Source organism: Apiospora marii, assembly GCF_038362585.1.
Source record: "Apiospora marii strain CBS 49790 chromosome Unknown utg000013l_segment0_segment0, whole genome shotgun sequence".
Lineage (NCBI taxonomy): Eukaryota > Fungi > Ascomycota > Sordariomycetes > Amphisphaeriales > Apiosporaceae > Apiospora > Apiospora marii.
In genome coordinates, this window is record NW_027117384.1 from 805,379 (window position 1) to 818,726 (window position 13,348).

Genomic DNA, 13,348 nt, shown 5'->3' on the forward strand with positions numbered 1-13,348 from the left:
CCAAAGGGCTAAGGGACGGGCCACCTGAGAAATCGCAACTGTCAGTTCAACGGCGCCTGGCGCCGAAATCAGTGACAGCCCTTGGGACAATGTGCCGAAGCCTGGAAGTTGTGCCTGCAGCCAAAAGTAGATTATGGGATCATGCTGGCCGTTTCATGTGGCCTCGACGATTCATGAGCCTTGCAAGATGCGTCCTAGCGTTGACGCAGGGGGTCGGCAAGGCTAATTTGCTCCCCATGTCTCCCCGAGTCCCCGGCCCACCCACACGCACGCCAGCCAGCCCTGAAGATGGGGAGCAGGGAGTGCCTGTCTCTTCTTAAGTGCAGAGTGCAGCGCGCAGAGCATGCCAAATGCTCTTACAGGCACAGACTGACTGATACCGCTCGATGCTTCATTTATGTACGCATACCGAAACGCTATATACACATATGCCGCCAGGCCAGTGCGTTTCCCGTCAATGACATGACATGTATGGAGATGAAGATCAATACGATGGATGACACGAGGGGGTTGCAACTTGTCTCACACGTGGGCAAGACATGGCATGACTGTAGATGGAAGAGCACTGCCGGCTTTCAGCCCCTCAAATACGACCATCATGAGGAGGTCGTGTGGTGGCCAGGAGCCAAGAGGTTGCAATATGAGCAGAAATATGAGGGAAGATAGCGGTGTACGACCTACGTTGGCAGTACCTTACTTGACGTATCGTCCGTCGGCTTCGCTTATCAGCGGTCGGACGGCGATCCGGCAGGTGCCTGCCGATACGGGCTCCGACCCCGCCCCCCGCCACCGCTTCCCCGAGGAACTGCTTACACTGGATAGGTGGTAACGTTACTGAGGTGACGTGCATGACTGGTGATAACCCTCTTCGCTCTGCATTCGAAATTTGCCATTTGTGAATAGCAACCTTGGTCAAGAACAACCACTGCGTGACTGATTGGTCGCTCATGCCGAGTGCGAACCCCTCAACTACATACTTCTCGTGGTCTATGGCAATGTGAAGAACGGCAGTGCTTTCCTCAACCGTTACAAGAGACACCCAATCTCAAGAATATGCATATGAAAATGAGATACTCCTTGGCGTGCTTTGCCATGGGCGTTGCAGCCCTTCAGCCACTGCCACCTCCGCCGAAATCAACATACAACGGCACCGGGCCTGGCCTGGTTCTCGACAGCAGCTTTCCGAAGACCATCTATGTCCAAAGTGAACTCGCCTCGCACCGGGATACAGGTGGTCTGACTCTGATTCCACCTTCGGGTCAGGAGTTTGCCGAGACATTCCGAGATGACCTTGCTCGTCTTACCAAGAGCGAGTGGTCATTGAAAGTGGTGGAGTCTTTTGGCAAGAACGACTCTGGACTCTTTCTGGACCTCACCCGAGAGGATGGGCCAGCCGGCTTTCAGTATGCAAGTGGCCAGAGTACCGAGGAGGGCTACACCCTCCGTATCGCGGCCAACCAGGTGCGGATCACGGGCTCCGGCGCCCGAGGCGTGTGGTGGGGGACGCGGACGCTCCTGCAGCAACTCCTGATATCGAACTGGACGTCGGTGCCCGCCATGGAGCTCCGAGACGCCCCCGCGTACGCGACCCGAGGCTACATGCTCGACGCCGGAAGAAAGTGGTACTCCCCCTCCTTCCTCAAGGACTTGTGCACGTACGCCTCCTTCTTCAAGATGTCCGAGTTCCACTACCACATGAGCGACAACTACCCCCTCAATCGCGGCCACAACGAGACGTGGAACCAAGTCTACAGCCAATTCTCGCTCCGGCCCGAGAGCCGAGAGCTGGCGGGCATCGTCCAGCGTCCCAACGAGACGCTCAGCCGCGCCGACTTTGAAGACCTCCAGCAGCATTGTGCGAGCCGAGGTATCACGGTGATCCCGGAGATCGAAGCCCCGGGCCACTGCCTCAGCATCACGAAGTGGAAGCCGGAACTGGCTCTCGAGAAGAGGGACTTGTTGAATCTGAGCCACCCCGAGAGCATACCCACAGTCAAGAAGATCTGGGCCGCGTTCCTGCCGTGGTTCCAGACCAAGGAGGTCCACGTGGGTGCTGACGAATATGACTCGGCACTGGCCGACGACTACATCACCTTTGTGAACGAGATGGCCACGTTCGTGAACGCGACGTCCGGGAAGAAAATCCGGATCTGGGGCACGGAAGAGCCGTCCGAGAACCTCACCATCTCCAAGGACGTCACCATCCAGCACTGGCAATACGGCCAATCAGACCCCGTCCAACTCAGTAAAGCGGGCTACGACCTCATCAACTCGGAAGACTGGTGGGCCTACATGTCCCTCAAGAACGACCACATGCCCATCCTGCCCGCCCCCTACCCCCGATTCTTCAACGAGACCAGGACCGTACGTTTTGCCGACCAGGCGGGGTGGCAGTGGCAGCCCGCCCTCTACAACCCGGTCAACACCACCGAGCAACTGCCGGACGACGCGCGCGGCAACAAGGGCGCCGTCCTGGCCGCGTGGAACGACAACGGGCCCGACGCCACCACCCAGCTCGAGGCCTTCTACGCCATGCGCCGCGGCATCCCCCTCGTGGCCGCCCGGGCCTGGAGCGGGGCGCGAGGGCCGCAGCTGGACGTGTCGAGCCTGGGGGCATCCATCGACCTCCTGTCGGCCCAGGCGCCGGGCCAGAACCTAGATCGGCGGAGCGACTTCACGTCCTGGACCATCAAAGACCCCCAAACCGGCGGCGGGAGAAGTCCCGACTCCGTCGTCACGCTGGGCCACGGCAGCAAGGGCATGAACTACACCCTAACCCTCTCCGCCACGGGCCCCTTCGTGCTCTCGTCAGCCGACACGACGCTGCAGCTCTCCTCGGCGAGCGACGGCGGCCTGCTGACCTTCGTCTCCGACGGCTGGACGTATCCCCTCCGCGCGGTGCACGAGCAGGACGGCTTCGACCCCGGTCACCCGGGCCGCATCTGGGCCAACTCGACGCGGTCCACGCACGAGCCCGTGACGGTCTCGACGCCCGCCGAGATCACCATCACGGGCGACCCCGTCGGCGGCAGCCGGGTCTGGGTCAACGGCCGCTTCGCGGGGCGATTCGAGGTCTACGTGTTCGGCGGCAAGAACACGTTGTTCAGCTGGAGCCAGATGGCCTTCGTCGCGCCCCTGGAGACGGTGTCGGGTGGCGTGCAGAGCATCAAGCTCGAGCCGATGATCAAAATCCCGGTTGGCAACAGCGGCGGAACGAACGTCACGGTACCGCCCGCACAGAGTCAAGGGGGGCGGCTGCACAGCCATAAACAGTCGGGAGGGCAGCTCCTATTACTGGTTTTGGCCGGTGTTGCGGCTTGCTTGCTGCTAATGAATACATAGGACGATGCAATCGTTTCAGCCAGCGACTGAATATATAGGCTTCGAGAACATGTTTGTTCAAGGATAGTATGGAGCTTACGCGTAAAGTAAAACCTCGAGGTTAATAGGGGTTGAAGTGGAACAACCCAATGTCTACACGAGTAGTCCAGTATTACTACCAATCTGCGATCCTCCAATATGCAATGTTTTGATTTCATGTATATTGATATATAATTGCTTGAAACCTTCTGCCAAAAGCTATTCAAAAGTATCCAACGAAGCCCCAAACCTACAATAGGTAGGCAGGGATCATAACCATCTTCGCATCTCCACATCGCCACATCGCCACATCACCCCATCACGCCGCCAGCGTATTTGGCGCCGGTCCAAACTCGACCACCTTGCCATTATCCAACCGCACGAAGTAGTCCACATCCTTGACCGCCTCGAGCCGGTGCGCAATGGTAATGACGGTGCTCTGCCGCAGCTCGTCGCGCAGGACCTCCTGGATGGCCATGGCGGTGGCCTTGTCGATGGATGCCGTCGCCTCGTCGAGCACGACGACGGGGCTGCGCCGCAGCACCGCCCGCCCGATGCCCACGAGCTGCCGTTGGCCCTGGCTGAGGTTCTTGCCGCCGGCCTCGACGTGCGACCGCAGCGACCAGTCGGCCCCCAGCACCCGGCGCAGCACCGCCACGCACTCGTCGTCGCCGTGCTCGTGCAGCGGGTCCAGGTTCTGCCGCAGCGTCCCCGGGAACAGCACCGGGTCCTGCGCCACGAAGCTGATGCGCTGCCGCCACGTGTGTACGTCCACGTCGGCCAGGTCGAGGCCGCCCACCCGGATTCTGCCATTCGTAGGCTTGAGCGTCGCCAGCAGCGCCAAGGCCAGCGTCGACTTGCCCGAGCCCGTGCGGCCGAGGACAGCGCAGGTGGCGCCCCCGGGGATCGTGAAGGAGACGTCGGAGAGCGAGGGTGCGAGGTGGGGCGCGTAGCGCATGGTGACGCCTTCGAAGTGGATGGCGTCGCCGTAACTCGGCCAGGCGGAGGGGGGCGCGAGGTCGCCGCTGGACTCCTCCTCGAGGTCGAGCAGCTCGACGACACGCTCGACCGAGACAAAGTCCATCTGCAGCTGGCCGTACTGCTTGCAGAGGGCGTGGGTGGCCTCGACGAAGCGGGAGGCCGTGAGGAGGACGAAGGCGGTGAGCCCCGGGCTGAGCCCGCGGTACAGGGCGATGAGGGTCAGGGCAAAGGTGGCAAAGGCCGACAGCGTGTCGAAGCGGTACTGCAGCCAGGCCTGCAGGCTCCAGTAAAAGTGGTCCATCTTCTGGAAGGCGTCGACGATGACAATGTTGCGGTTCTGGAAGTGCGTCTGGCTGCGGAAGGCGCGGATCGTGGCAAGCCCCTCGAGCAGGATGCCGAAGTTGGACATGAGCGGGCTGAGCGATACCATCTCGAGCCGCCGCAGGCTCTGCGACGTCGGCAGGAACTCCATGAAGAAGAAGATAAAGCCGGCCGTCATGATCAGCGCAAAGAAGAAGAAGAGCGGCGTAGCGGCAGCGATGACCGCCAGACAGCTGATAAATGTCAAGCCGTTGAAGGCGAAGTTCTGCAGGGGGCCGATGACGCCGCCGTCCAGCATGCCGATATCCGACGTCAACCGGTTCATCAGGCGGCCTACTGGCGTGACATCGTAGAACCGGAACGTGGCATTGCTGACCTTGTTCAGGACCCGGATGAAGAGGTTCTTGGCGGCAATGTACAAAATCAGGAGCAAAGCGCAAGAGGCGAGGGTAAACACCAGCGTGTTCAAGAGACCAATCGCCAAGTATCCGAGCAGCCAGGGGCTGACGTCGTCTTGGGGATTCGGCAAGTTCTTGAACATCCCAGACCCGAAGCTGTCGTCTATTTGTGTGTCAGCATGAGCTTGGCCCTTCTTGTAGCCCTCGGTCCAGGCTTTGAGGAACCAGTCGCTGAACAGTCTGCTGAAGCGGAGAAGGGCGAACAGCGAGATCAGAACAGCCCACAGGTATAGCTTTCCAGCCTTGATGTACGTCCAGTAGACAGACAAGACAACACCGCCGTCCTTGCGGTGCTCCTCTTCAATGAACTTGTCAGGAATGGCGGCATCGACCTCGGCGACAGCATCGGCCGAATGTTGGTCTTCGCTTTCGGCCAGATTGTGCTCCGACTCGATGACGTTTTGCGGCACCTCGTCCGGCAGCAGCACGCGGGCTTTCCCATCATGCACCTCGACGGCTTGGTCTGCCAGGTGTATGCAGAGATCGATCCGGTGGGTAACCAGAATGACGGTCCTGCCCTCAAAAAGGGGCCCCCGGAAGAGCTTCTGGACGATCGACTCGGCCGTGTTGTGGTCCAAGGGCGCCAGCGGGTCGTCGAGCAGCAGGATTCGGGACTGGCTGTAGACAGCCCGGGCCAAGGCGACGCGGGCCTTTTGGCCTCCAGAAAGACCTACGCCTCCCTCGCCGATATCTGTCAGGTCTCCGTGCTTGAAGCCGGCAAGGTCCTGGGTCAGCGCGCAAGCCTCGAGAACCTTTCGGTATCTTTCCGGCTCGTAGGGGGCACAGAACAGGATATTCTCGCGAATGCTCATGTTCTGCAACCAGGGCGCCTGGGCACAGTAGCCAATCATCTCGGTCGGCAGGACGGCATCGCCAGCTTTCTGATCCAATTCGCCGAGTATGCTTTGGAGGAGGGCAGTCTTACCCGCGCCGACCTGTCCATATACAACGCTAAAGCCTCTCGAGAACCGCAGGTTAAGATCAGACAGGACGGTATCGTGCATCCCAGGCCAAGACAAGGAGGCGTCGCTGAACTCGATGTCTTCCGGCATCAGGGAGGATTCCCCTTCTTCCTTGTCGGGCTCACGCATGAACGTCTCGAGTCGCTCGATGGCAACAGTCGCGTTCAGGAGAACCGTGATGAGGTCGGGCAATTCCCGTAGACTGGTCTCGAGCATGCTGAACAGCTGGAGCGCCGGGAAAGCAATATCGACCGTCAAGGATTGCTTGGCGATGTACGTGTAAGCGAAGAAACTGGCTACGGGGAACAGCATGCCAGCCGATATATTGATAGTCGAGATGCTGACCGTCCAAAGCCCCGTGACAATCTTCAAGAAGAGCTCGTTGTTTCGCTCCTCCATGATACGCTTGAGCCACTCCGACTGCCAATCGTACCATCGTAGATGGCGGATCGCCTCCACAAACTGGGAAGTCGCCTGAAGTCGCTTGTCGGTCGCAGCCCGTCGAAGTTTCTCGTTGACGATTAGACGCCGGACGAACAGAGCATTGACGATCTGGACGAGGACGACCCACGCAATGCCCACCAGGCAAGACCATCCCAGGAGGAGCCACAGCAGACCTAGCGAGACGAGAAACTGCAGTGGTTTGGTGAAGAGGTTGCCAAACTCCCAGAATCGCTGGGAGATCTCGTAGCAGTCATTCCTCATCAGGTTGAGGATCTTGCCCATGGTGGCCGGCGGCGGCGTGGCCTTGATCGGGGCATATTTGACCGTCGCCTTGCGCCACGGGAGTCGCGCGAGGAGGCGGGCGTACCACCCCTCCTTCGGGTCTTCTCCGTTCAGGTCATTCCCATAGACGTGGGCTGCATCCTTCTCATCCGGCGTGAATCCCTGCGACTTCCTGGTCAGGGTTTTGGCGTAGATGCTGGTGATCATCTCCCCGCGAGACCTCTCGTAGGCACGCCGGCAATACCACAGGGAGAAGACGCCCGACTGGCTGGCTGCCAGCCGCACCGCCAAGATGGCCACGGCAAAAGCGATGGATTCTTCCCTCGGCGACGTGGCACTCTGTATGGACGCCAACAAGCGCTGGAGCAGCATCGGCGTGCCTAGGTTGGCGCCGGACTCGACGAGAGCGAGAAAGGTGATGATGATCAAGTCGAGTCCGTTGGCGAGCATGAGTCGCTTGATCAACGTGCCTTGGAGCGCCCCGAAAAGTTGGTGCAGTCGGGCGTGCTGGAACTCATAGGGCAGAAGCCAGACATCACTATCGTCCAGTTGCTTCTTGTAGCCCTTTCGCAGGAGCGGCTTCAGCCAGGAAACCGTCATCCATTCCCATAGAGATACGTCGTCTTCGGGGCTGCGAAGCTCGACACTGGCAGCATCGTATTTGCTCGCGATTCCTTGGCGGCCTAGAAGAGGATCTCGCATGGGCATGGAGAGGATGATGGTAATGCCGCCCAGTGCGATGAAAACTTCGCCGAGGTGCAGTATACTGGTCCGGTCTGCTAGCGTCTGTGTCGATATCGAAGCCACCAGAGTCCCGACGAGGCTTGTCAGGAACAGGGCAAGGAGAGTCTTGGGCGTTTTCCGAGGCCGCTGGACAAGAGTCAGGACGAACGACACAAGCCATGGCGTGATTCCCAACCACCTCCAGGCATTCGGGGGAGGGGTTATAGCCGAAGCTATCGTTGCCCCAAGGCCTGATATCGATATAAGTATAAGAGCAAAGGTATTGAGTGTCCATGGCCTCTTTACAGTGACTCTCTTTTCGAAATGTTCCTTGGCGAATATCTGAAGCCACAACGGTCTGGCGGAGAGAACCTTGGAGCCTATATAGACCAGGGCCAAACCGCCCGCAACAGCGGCTTGGGCTATAGAGCTGTAGGTGACGTCCATATTGTGTAGGGCTCCAAAGGAAGACTGCAAAGAGTGCTGCTGGTTTGCAAAGAGCTGGTGGGAGCTAGAGGGATCCATGATGGGCGAGAGTGGCGATATATAATATATGAAACGGTCCTGGCTCTAGCAGTGTATCTCCGGCCCTTCCAAAAGACAAACCATAACGGAGATGGGGTATTGTTGTCCACGGTGTTGTTGAAGACCGTGGAATGCAACAACTCTGTGTATTTTATACTTTATGGTATCCCCGAAAAAAAGACTGTTCAAAAAAAAAAAAAAAAAGGCGGAGATAGAGAACCCAAAGAGAGACCGAGACCGAGACTGAGACTGAGACTATACAGATATAGATGGGTGTGTAGAAAAGGGAAGGGTTGAAGGGATCGGGTAAGTCGATAATGGCCAGGCTGACTAGTCACTTAGTCGTGCATTACTGTTGTCTAGCCTTGCCTTGCATGCCACCCCGCCGACCCATGCAGTCCACACCTCTGAGCGAGTAAGTGGAGAAGCAGCGGTGATCATCCATACCTTCCTTCCCAGAGAAGAGGGACACACACCGCACCGTGCCGGCCTTTTCTGAGCCTTTCTGAGCCCTTCAACCACCCTGGGCGGCGTAACGGCGCTTCTGCCTGCACCTAGCATTGGTCCTTTTCGAGGCCGTTGCGCACACGCCTCGATTTGAGGAGCCATTGACACGGCACAGCATTAGACTGGCATGTGCTGTCACCCATAGTAAAGGAAAGGCGCTTGGCCTAGCAGATCAACAGGTCTGGGCCGTATTTGACCGACCCCCCGTCGGCTTTGCGGGGTGGAGTGCATTCGAGGGAGAGCCGCCGGCACACTTGGTCCCGAATACCGGTATCGGAAATCCGAGGTTCTTATCTAAGTACCCAAGGCTTCATATAAGACCATTTGCATTGGCCACAATACACAACACGCATCACACGACAGAAACATGGCATCTGGCTGAAAATGATAATAATGACGATAAAATGATGAATTCGTATAATCATAAAAACACAGAATGAATCTGCCTTCAAAAGGTATCCCAGATGCACCACTATATCCCCAGGGTATCACGATTACGCAACCAGAAATTCCCCTCCACCTCCTCATTCGCCCACACAAGCCAGCATCAACCTCCTGTAGTCCCCGCTGGTCTCGCCCTTGATGCGATGGTAGAGGCTCTCCTTGTACCGTTGCTTGTAGGCGCCCTTGACGTTGGCCATCATCTGGGGGTCCCAGTGGTAGCGTATCACCCGGCCCACGAGCAGGTGGTCTCGCGTGCCCAGGCCCGCCATCGACTCCTCCAACAGCGCCGCCGCGTGCATGTACTTGTCCGCCGCGTGGCGGAGCTGGAACAGGAGGGCATCCTCCATGTGACCGCTGAACTCCTTCTCAAGGGTGTTAGCATTCAAGTGAAATAGTGTATATATAACGAGTAGGAATGACAATGCGTAATAAATTACTTACCCTGCGAATGACATCATCTAGTCGCCTGCTGTACTTCCGCTCGTACGTGTGCGCAATGGCACGGATCTGGTTGTCGTTGCGCAAGCTCAGGATCGAGCACACCTTCATCTCGTCGGTGCCCACCATGCCCTCGGTCGCGTCGTACAGGGCATCCACGTCCCGGTCAACCTCCTGGGGAATTATGGGCGCGCTGTCTTCGGCGCGCGTGGCCCCCAGCACGATGAGGAAGTGACGCTCCGTCTTCATGGACAGGTCGTCCTTGACCATCTCCTCCAAGGACCTGCTGAAGACCTGCTGGAACTTGGCCTTGATGGCCTGTACATCGGCGTTGGAGCGGCCGAGCAGCACGTCGTTCAGGACCTTTTCGTCGGTGCCCATGCCGTGCATGGCGTTGTACAAGAGGTGACAGTCATGCAGGAGGGGGCCCTGGACAATGGCGACGAGGCCCTCCTGGAAGTGGCTACTCGTCTCATCGCGGATGGCGCCCTCGAGCGTCTTCTTGCCATTGACGTGGAAGTACGCGGGCTTGAGCGCCTCGACCTGCAGCGGGTCCTTGTTGTGCAGCACGTCGATGAGCAGCTGCTCGTTGGTCCCGAAGCCCTTCATGGCCCGGTGAAGGGCCTGCGCATCATAGTCCGCGTTCCATTGTATGGCTTGCGGGGGGCCGTAGCCCAAGGTCGGCGGTGTTGGCGGGCCGTAGTGCTGTGGGGGTGGCGCACCATACTGTCCTGGCGGAGGACCATATGGCGATGGAGGAGCACCGTATGGTGATGAGGGAGGAGCACCGTATGGTGACGGGGGCGGAGGAGCACCCGGGGCGCCATATGGTGGTTGAACGGCAGGTGCTGGATAGTAACCCCCTTGTTGTTGCTGCGGAGGGTAGCCCTGGGGCGGCGGATATTGTTGAGGGGGGTGGTGCACCATATTGTCCTTGTCCCGGAGGAGGAGCGCCATACGGGGATTGAGGCGGCGGAGGAGCTCCGTAAGGCGGTTGACCAGCGGGAGGAGGGTAGTATCCTCCCTGCTGTTGCGGAGGATAGCCTTGTGGAGGGTAGTGTTGAGGTGGACCACCGGGCGGCGGCGGCGCACCGTAGCCTTGTTGGCCGCAGCCAGGATACTGATTATACGACATAAGAGAGGCCAAGATGGTGCTGTAAGTGTATGTATGTATGTATGCTATCTGACTGATGATACCAAGAGACAAAAACAAGAAGTCCAAAATAGGAGTGTGAGAATGGAGTCAGCTGGCGTGAAAAAGGTATAAGTGGGGGAACAAAGGAAGACGGTGACACGCGAGGCGCGGAGGGGGTACTGTTATATCTTATTGAGAAAGCAGAGATGGAGGTAGCAATCACTTGGTTACTTGCGCAAGACACCCGCCACAGGGAGGCTATGTCACAGGATTGGGTGCTAAAACGGATCCTTTGCGTACAGAGTTTGTATATTGCGACGATGTTAGGCTACGTAAGAGGCAGTGGTCTATGGCAGAGTCACTATCTTGTGTGCTAAGGTTAGGCAGAGAAAGCTGAGCCGTGGCGGAGTATCGGGAAAAAACGTCATTTGCCTCACCCCACAGTCGTTAGATTATCTGGGGCACAGTCAGTTGTGGCTGATGCTGATTACATATCACCAGCAGAAAGAAGACCGGACCTGCAGATGCGGACAAATGGTACATAATTGCTTGCCGTATTGCTGGGAGGGTTGGAATTTGTCGTGGTTGGTTTCCGATTAGACCTTCACAACCACCCCAAGGGGTGTCAAACTCCAGCGTATGTTTGTGTCAGTCATCTACGATCAATGGCAGATGGTGGACGGGAAACAAAGAGGGCGGGACCCCTGCAGCCCATTGATTTAAACAGGTTCATCCGATCTGGCGCTAAAACAACAGTGCTGGCAGGGCGCCGTCCAACACAGCCACAGGCTCGGAGCATTTCTTCGCGACAGGGAGTTACTTGTTCGGCACTCGGCAGCTCGGGTCGATGATGAAACTTAAATGGTGAACTGAGTGGTGGCCAGGGATGAAAAGCGCCTTGTTTCTAAGCAAGAAAAGCAATGCCATGGGATTCTGCAATTGGATGGCATCCAAAAAGATGGGTTTCCCGCTATGCTGAGTAAGGTTGGCAGGCAGGTCGGCAGGGCGGCAGGTTGGTTTTAGTGCCAGGGACAAGGTAACAGAAACCGCTTGTGCGCGCCCTGGAAATGGGTGGCAGGTGGTTGGCTGGCGGCACACTCAGGCGAGGGTGACCACGGAGAGCCTGCCAATCAGGGAGGGCCCCTGGCATTGGCGATGCGACGCCCCAACCACCCGCGAACATTCAAGATTTAACCGACCAACACCTTGCCGATTGCCAGATTGGTCGACTCCAGCCTTCTGAATAGTTTCAGCAAATGCCGTGTCCCCTCATATAGTCCCACTCGTCCAGTAAAAACTCGGTAGGTCTGTCCTTTGCTCTCTTCTCCTTGCTCCATCCTGCAGTCTCCCTTTCGCCCGTCAAGTCAAGTCCAAGCTGCAAGGTGCAATATCCCGCCTCTCTTTCGGTGTCCGTCCTCCTTCTTTCCCGGCGTGTAGAAGAAGTACCTCATTTATTACTATTACTATTTCTATTTTTATTTCTATATATATATAAGCCCCTCTCGTGAGGCTATCCTAATTTTCCTACTTCAAGATGAAGTCAAACCTGCCCTTGTCTCTCCTGTTGGCCATCTGCTCCTCGGCTCAAACTTCGTCTGCACTGCCCTTCTTCCAGTGGCCACAGGAGGCTGAATCACCGCCATCGCCGCAGCTGGCGCCGAGAGCAACCTACTCAGTGGTGCCCATTGACGGTGGGGACGGCGATGGTAATAGCGACCAGCCACCGCCCGCCACCACTGTGGTCGAGACCAAGACGGTCGTCCACTCGGAGCCGACTGTCACGGATACAGTGGTGGTGACCAAGGCGACGCCGTCCGTCACAACAAAGGTTGTCTCCGTTGTCGACCCCAGGCCAACAACTACCATTACGGCAGAGCCAAAGATCACAACGACTACAGTACTGCCGCCTCCTCCGCCGCCAGCAACAATAACCAAGACGGCAATTACAACAGATGAGACCACAACGGCTCTTCCATCCACTCCTATCAGCACAAACAGCCCAGTCACAACACGGGAGACGACTCCATCTGTACCGTCCAGCCCTGCCAGCACTATTAACTCCAGCAGCCCGGCCACGACACCAGAGACAACCACAACTCTCGCACCCAGTCCTACCAGCACTAACAACCCAAGCACAACGCTAGTGGCGCCCGTTCCCACCGTCCCCTCGGTTACCATGTCAACAATAGCAACGAGTGTCCTCGCTTCGTCACCAGTAGTATCGTTGTCAACTCCAGCCGCCATCACCCCTACCACCAGCTTGTCGTCGACCAAGTCGTACGACAACGGCCAATGGCACACCAGCTATCCGGCCTGGAACGGCACAGGAGCCTATCGTCGCCGTTTTGCCGCCCTATGAGAGGAGATCATCGCCAACTTCAGAAACCAGGCTGAAGAAGGGAGGATCCATAATTCAAAAGTTTGTATGTATGATTACGACCAGTGCCCCATAAAGAGGGCCTTGCGTGTGAATGATAATGAGCCAGGAATGGGAAAACTCATGGTGAAAAGTTCGCGACAGACGAACCCTTCATTAGTCACTAATATAAGAAGATGAAAGTTACCTAATAATACTATATCAAACGCGCGGCTATGCTGCTTCATACTTGGCTGCCCTGTTGGCTGCCATGATACCTAGGGCAGTGCTTGATATACTTACTGCCTGATTTGAGGTTTGGCTATGTGCATATTCAAATTGTCGTATATTCTTTTCAATTTGCACTGGTTTGCTCATGTGTGCCCCATCTACGCGGCCTTACAGGTCATGC

General features: G+C 57.4%; 4 protein-coding genes across 4 annotated transcripts; 2 read left to right on the forward strand and 2 right to left on the reverse strand.

Moving 5' to 3' along the window:
• Nucleotides 1-1,065: 1,065 nt before the first annotated feature.
• Nucleotides 1,066-3,342, forward strand: PG985_015402 (beta-N-acetylhexosaminidase- variant 2; the record flags this gene model as incomplete). Its single annotated transcript, XM_066835168.1, has 1 exon — nt 1,066-3,342. One exon carries the CDS (start codon nt 1,066-1,068, stop codon nt 3,340-3,342), a length of 2,277 nt encoding a protein of 758 aa, XP_066676371.1.
• A 337-nt stretch (nt 3,343-3,679) lies between these two features.
• Nucleotides 3,680-8,056, reverse strand: PG985_015403 (ABC transporter; the record flags this gene model as incomplete). The annotated part of the gene is made up of 1 exon (XM_066835169.1): nt 3,680-8,056. The coding sequence occupies one exon, from the start codon at nt 8,054-8,056 to the stop codon at nt 3,680-3,682; it is 4,377 nt and encodes a 1,458-aa protein (XP_066676372.1).
• Nucleotides 8,057-9,087: 1,031 nt separating this feature from the next.
• Nucleotides 9,088-10,402, reverse strand: PG985_015404 (uncharacterized protein; the record flags this gene model as incomplete). Its single annotated transcript, XM_066835170.1, has 2 exons — nt 9,088-9,369; nt 9,449-10,402. The coding sequence occupies 2 exons, from the start codon at nt 10,400-10,402 to the stop codon at nt 9,088-9,090; spliced, it is 1,236 nt and encodes a 411-aa protein (XP_066676373.1).
• A 1,712-nt stretch (nt 10,403-12,114) lies between these two features.
• On the forward strand, nt 12,115-12,939 carry PG985_015405 (uncharacterized protein; the record flags this gene model as incomplete). The annotated part of the gene is made up of 1 exon (XM_066835171.1): nt 12,115-12,939. The coding sequence occupies one exon, from the start codon at nt 12,115-12,117 to the stop codon at nt 12,937-12,939; it is 825 nt and encodes a 274-aa protein (XP_066676374.1).
• Between the last annotated feature and the right edge of the window lie 409 nt (nt 12,940-13,348).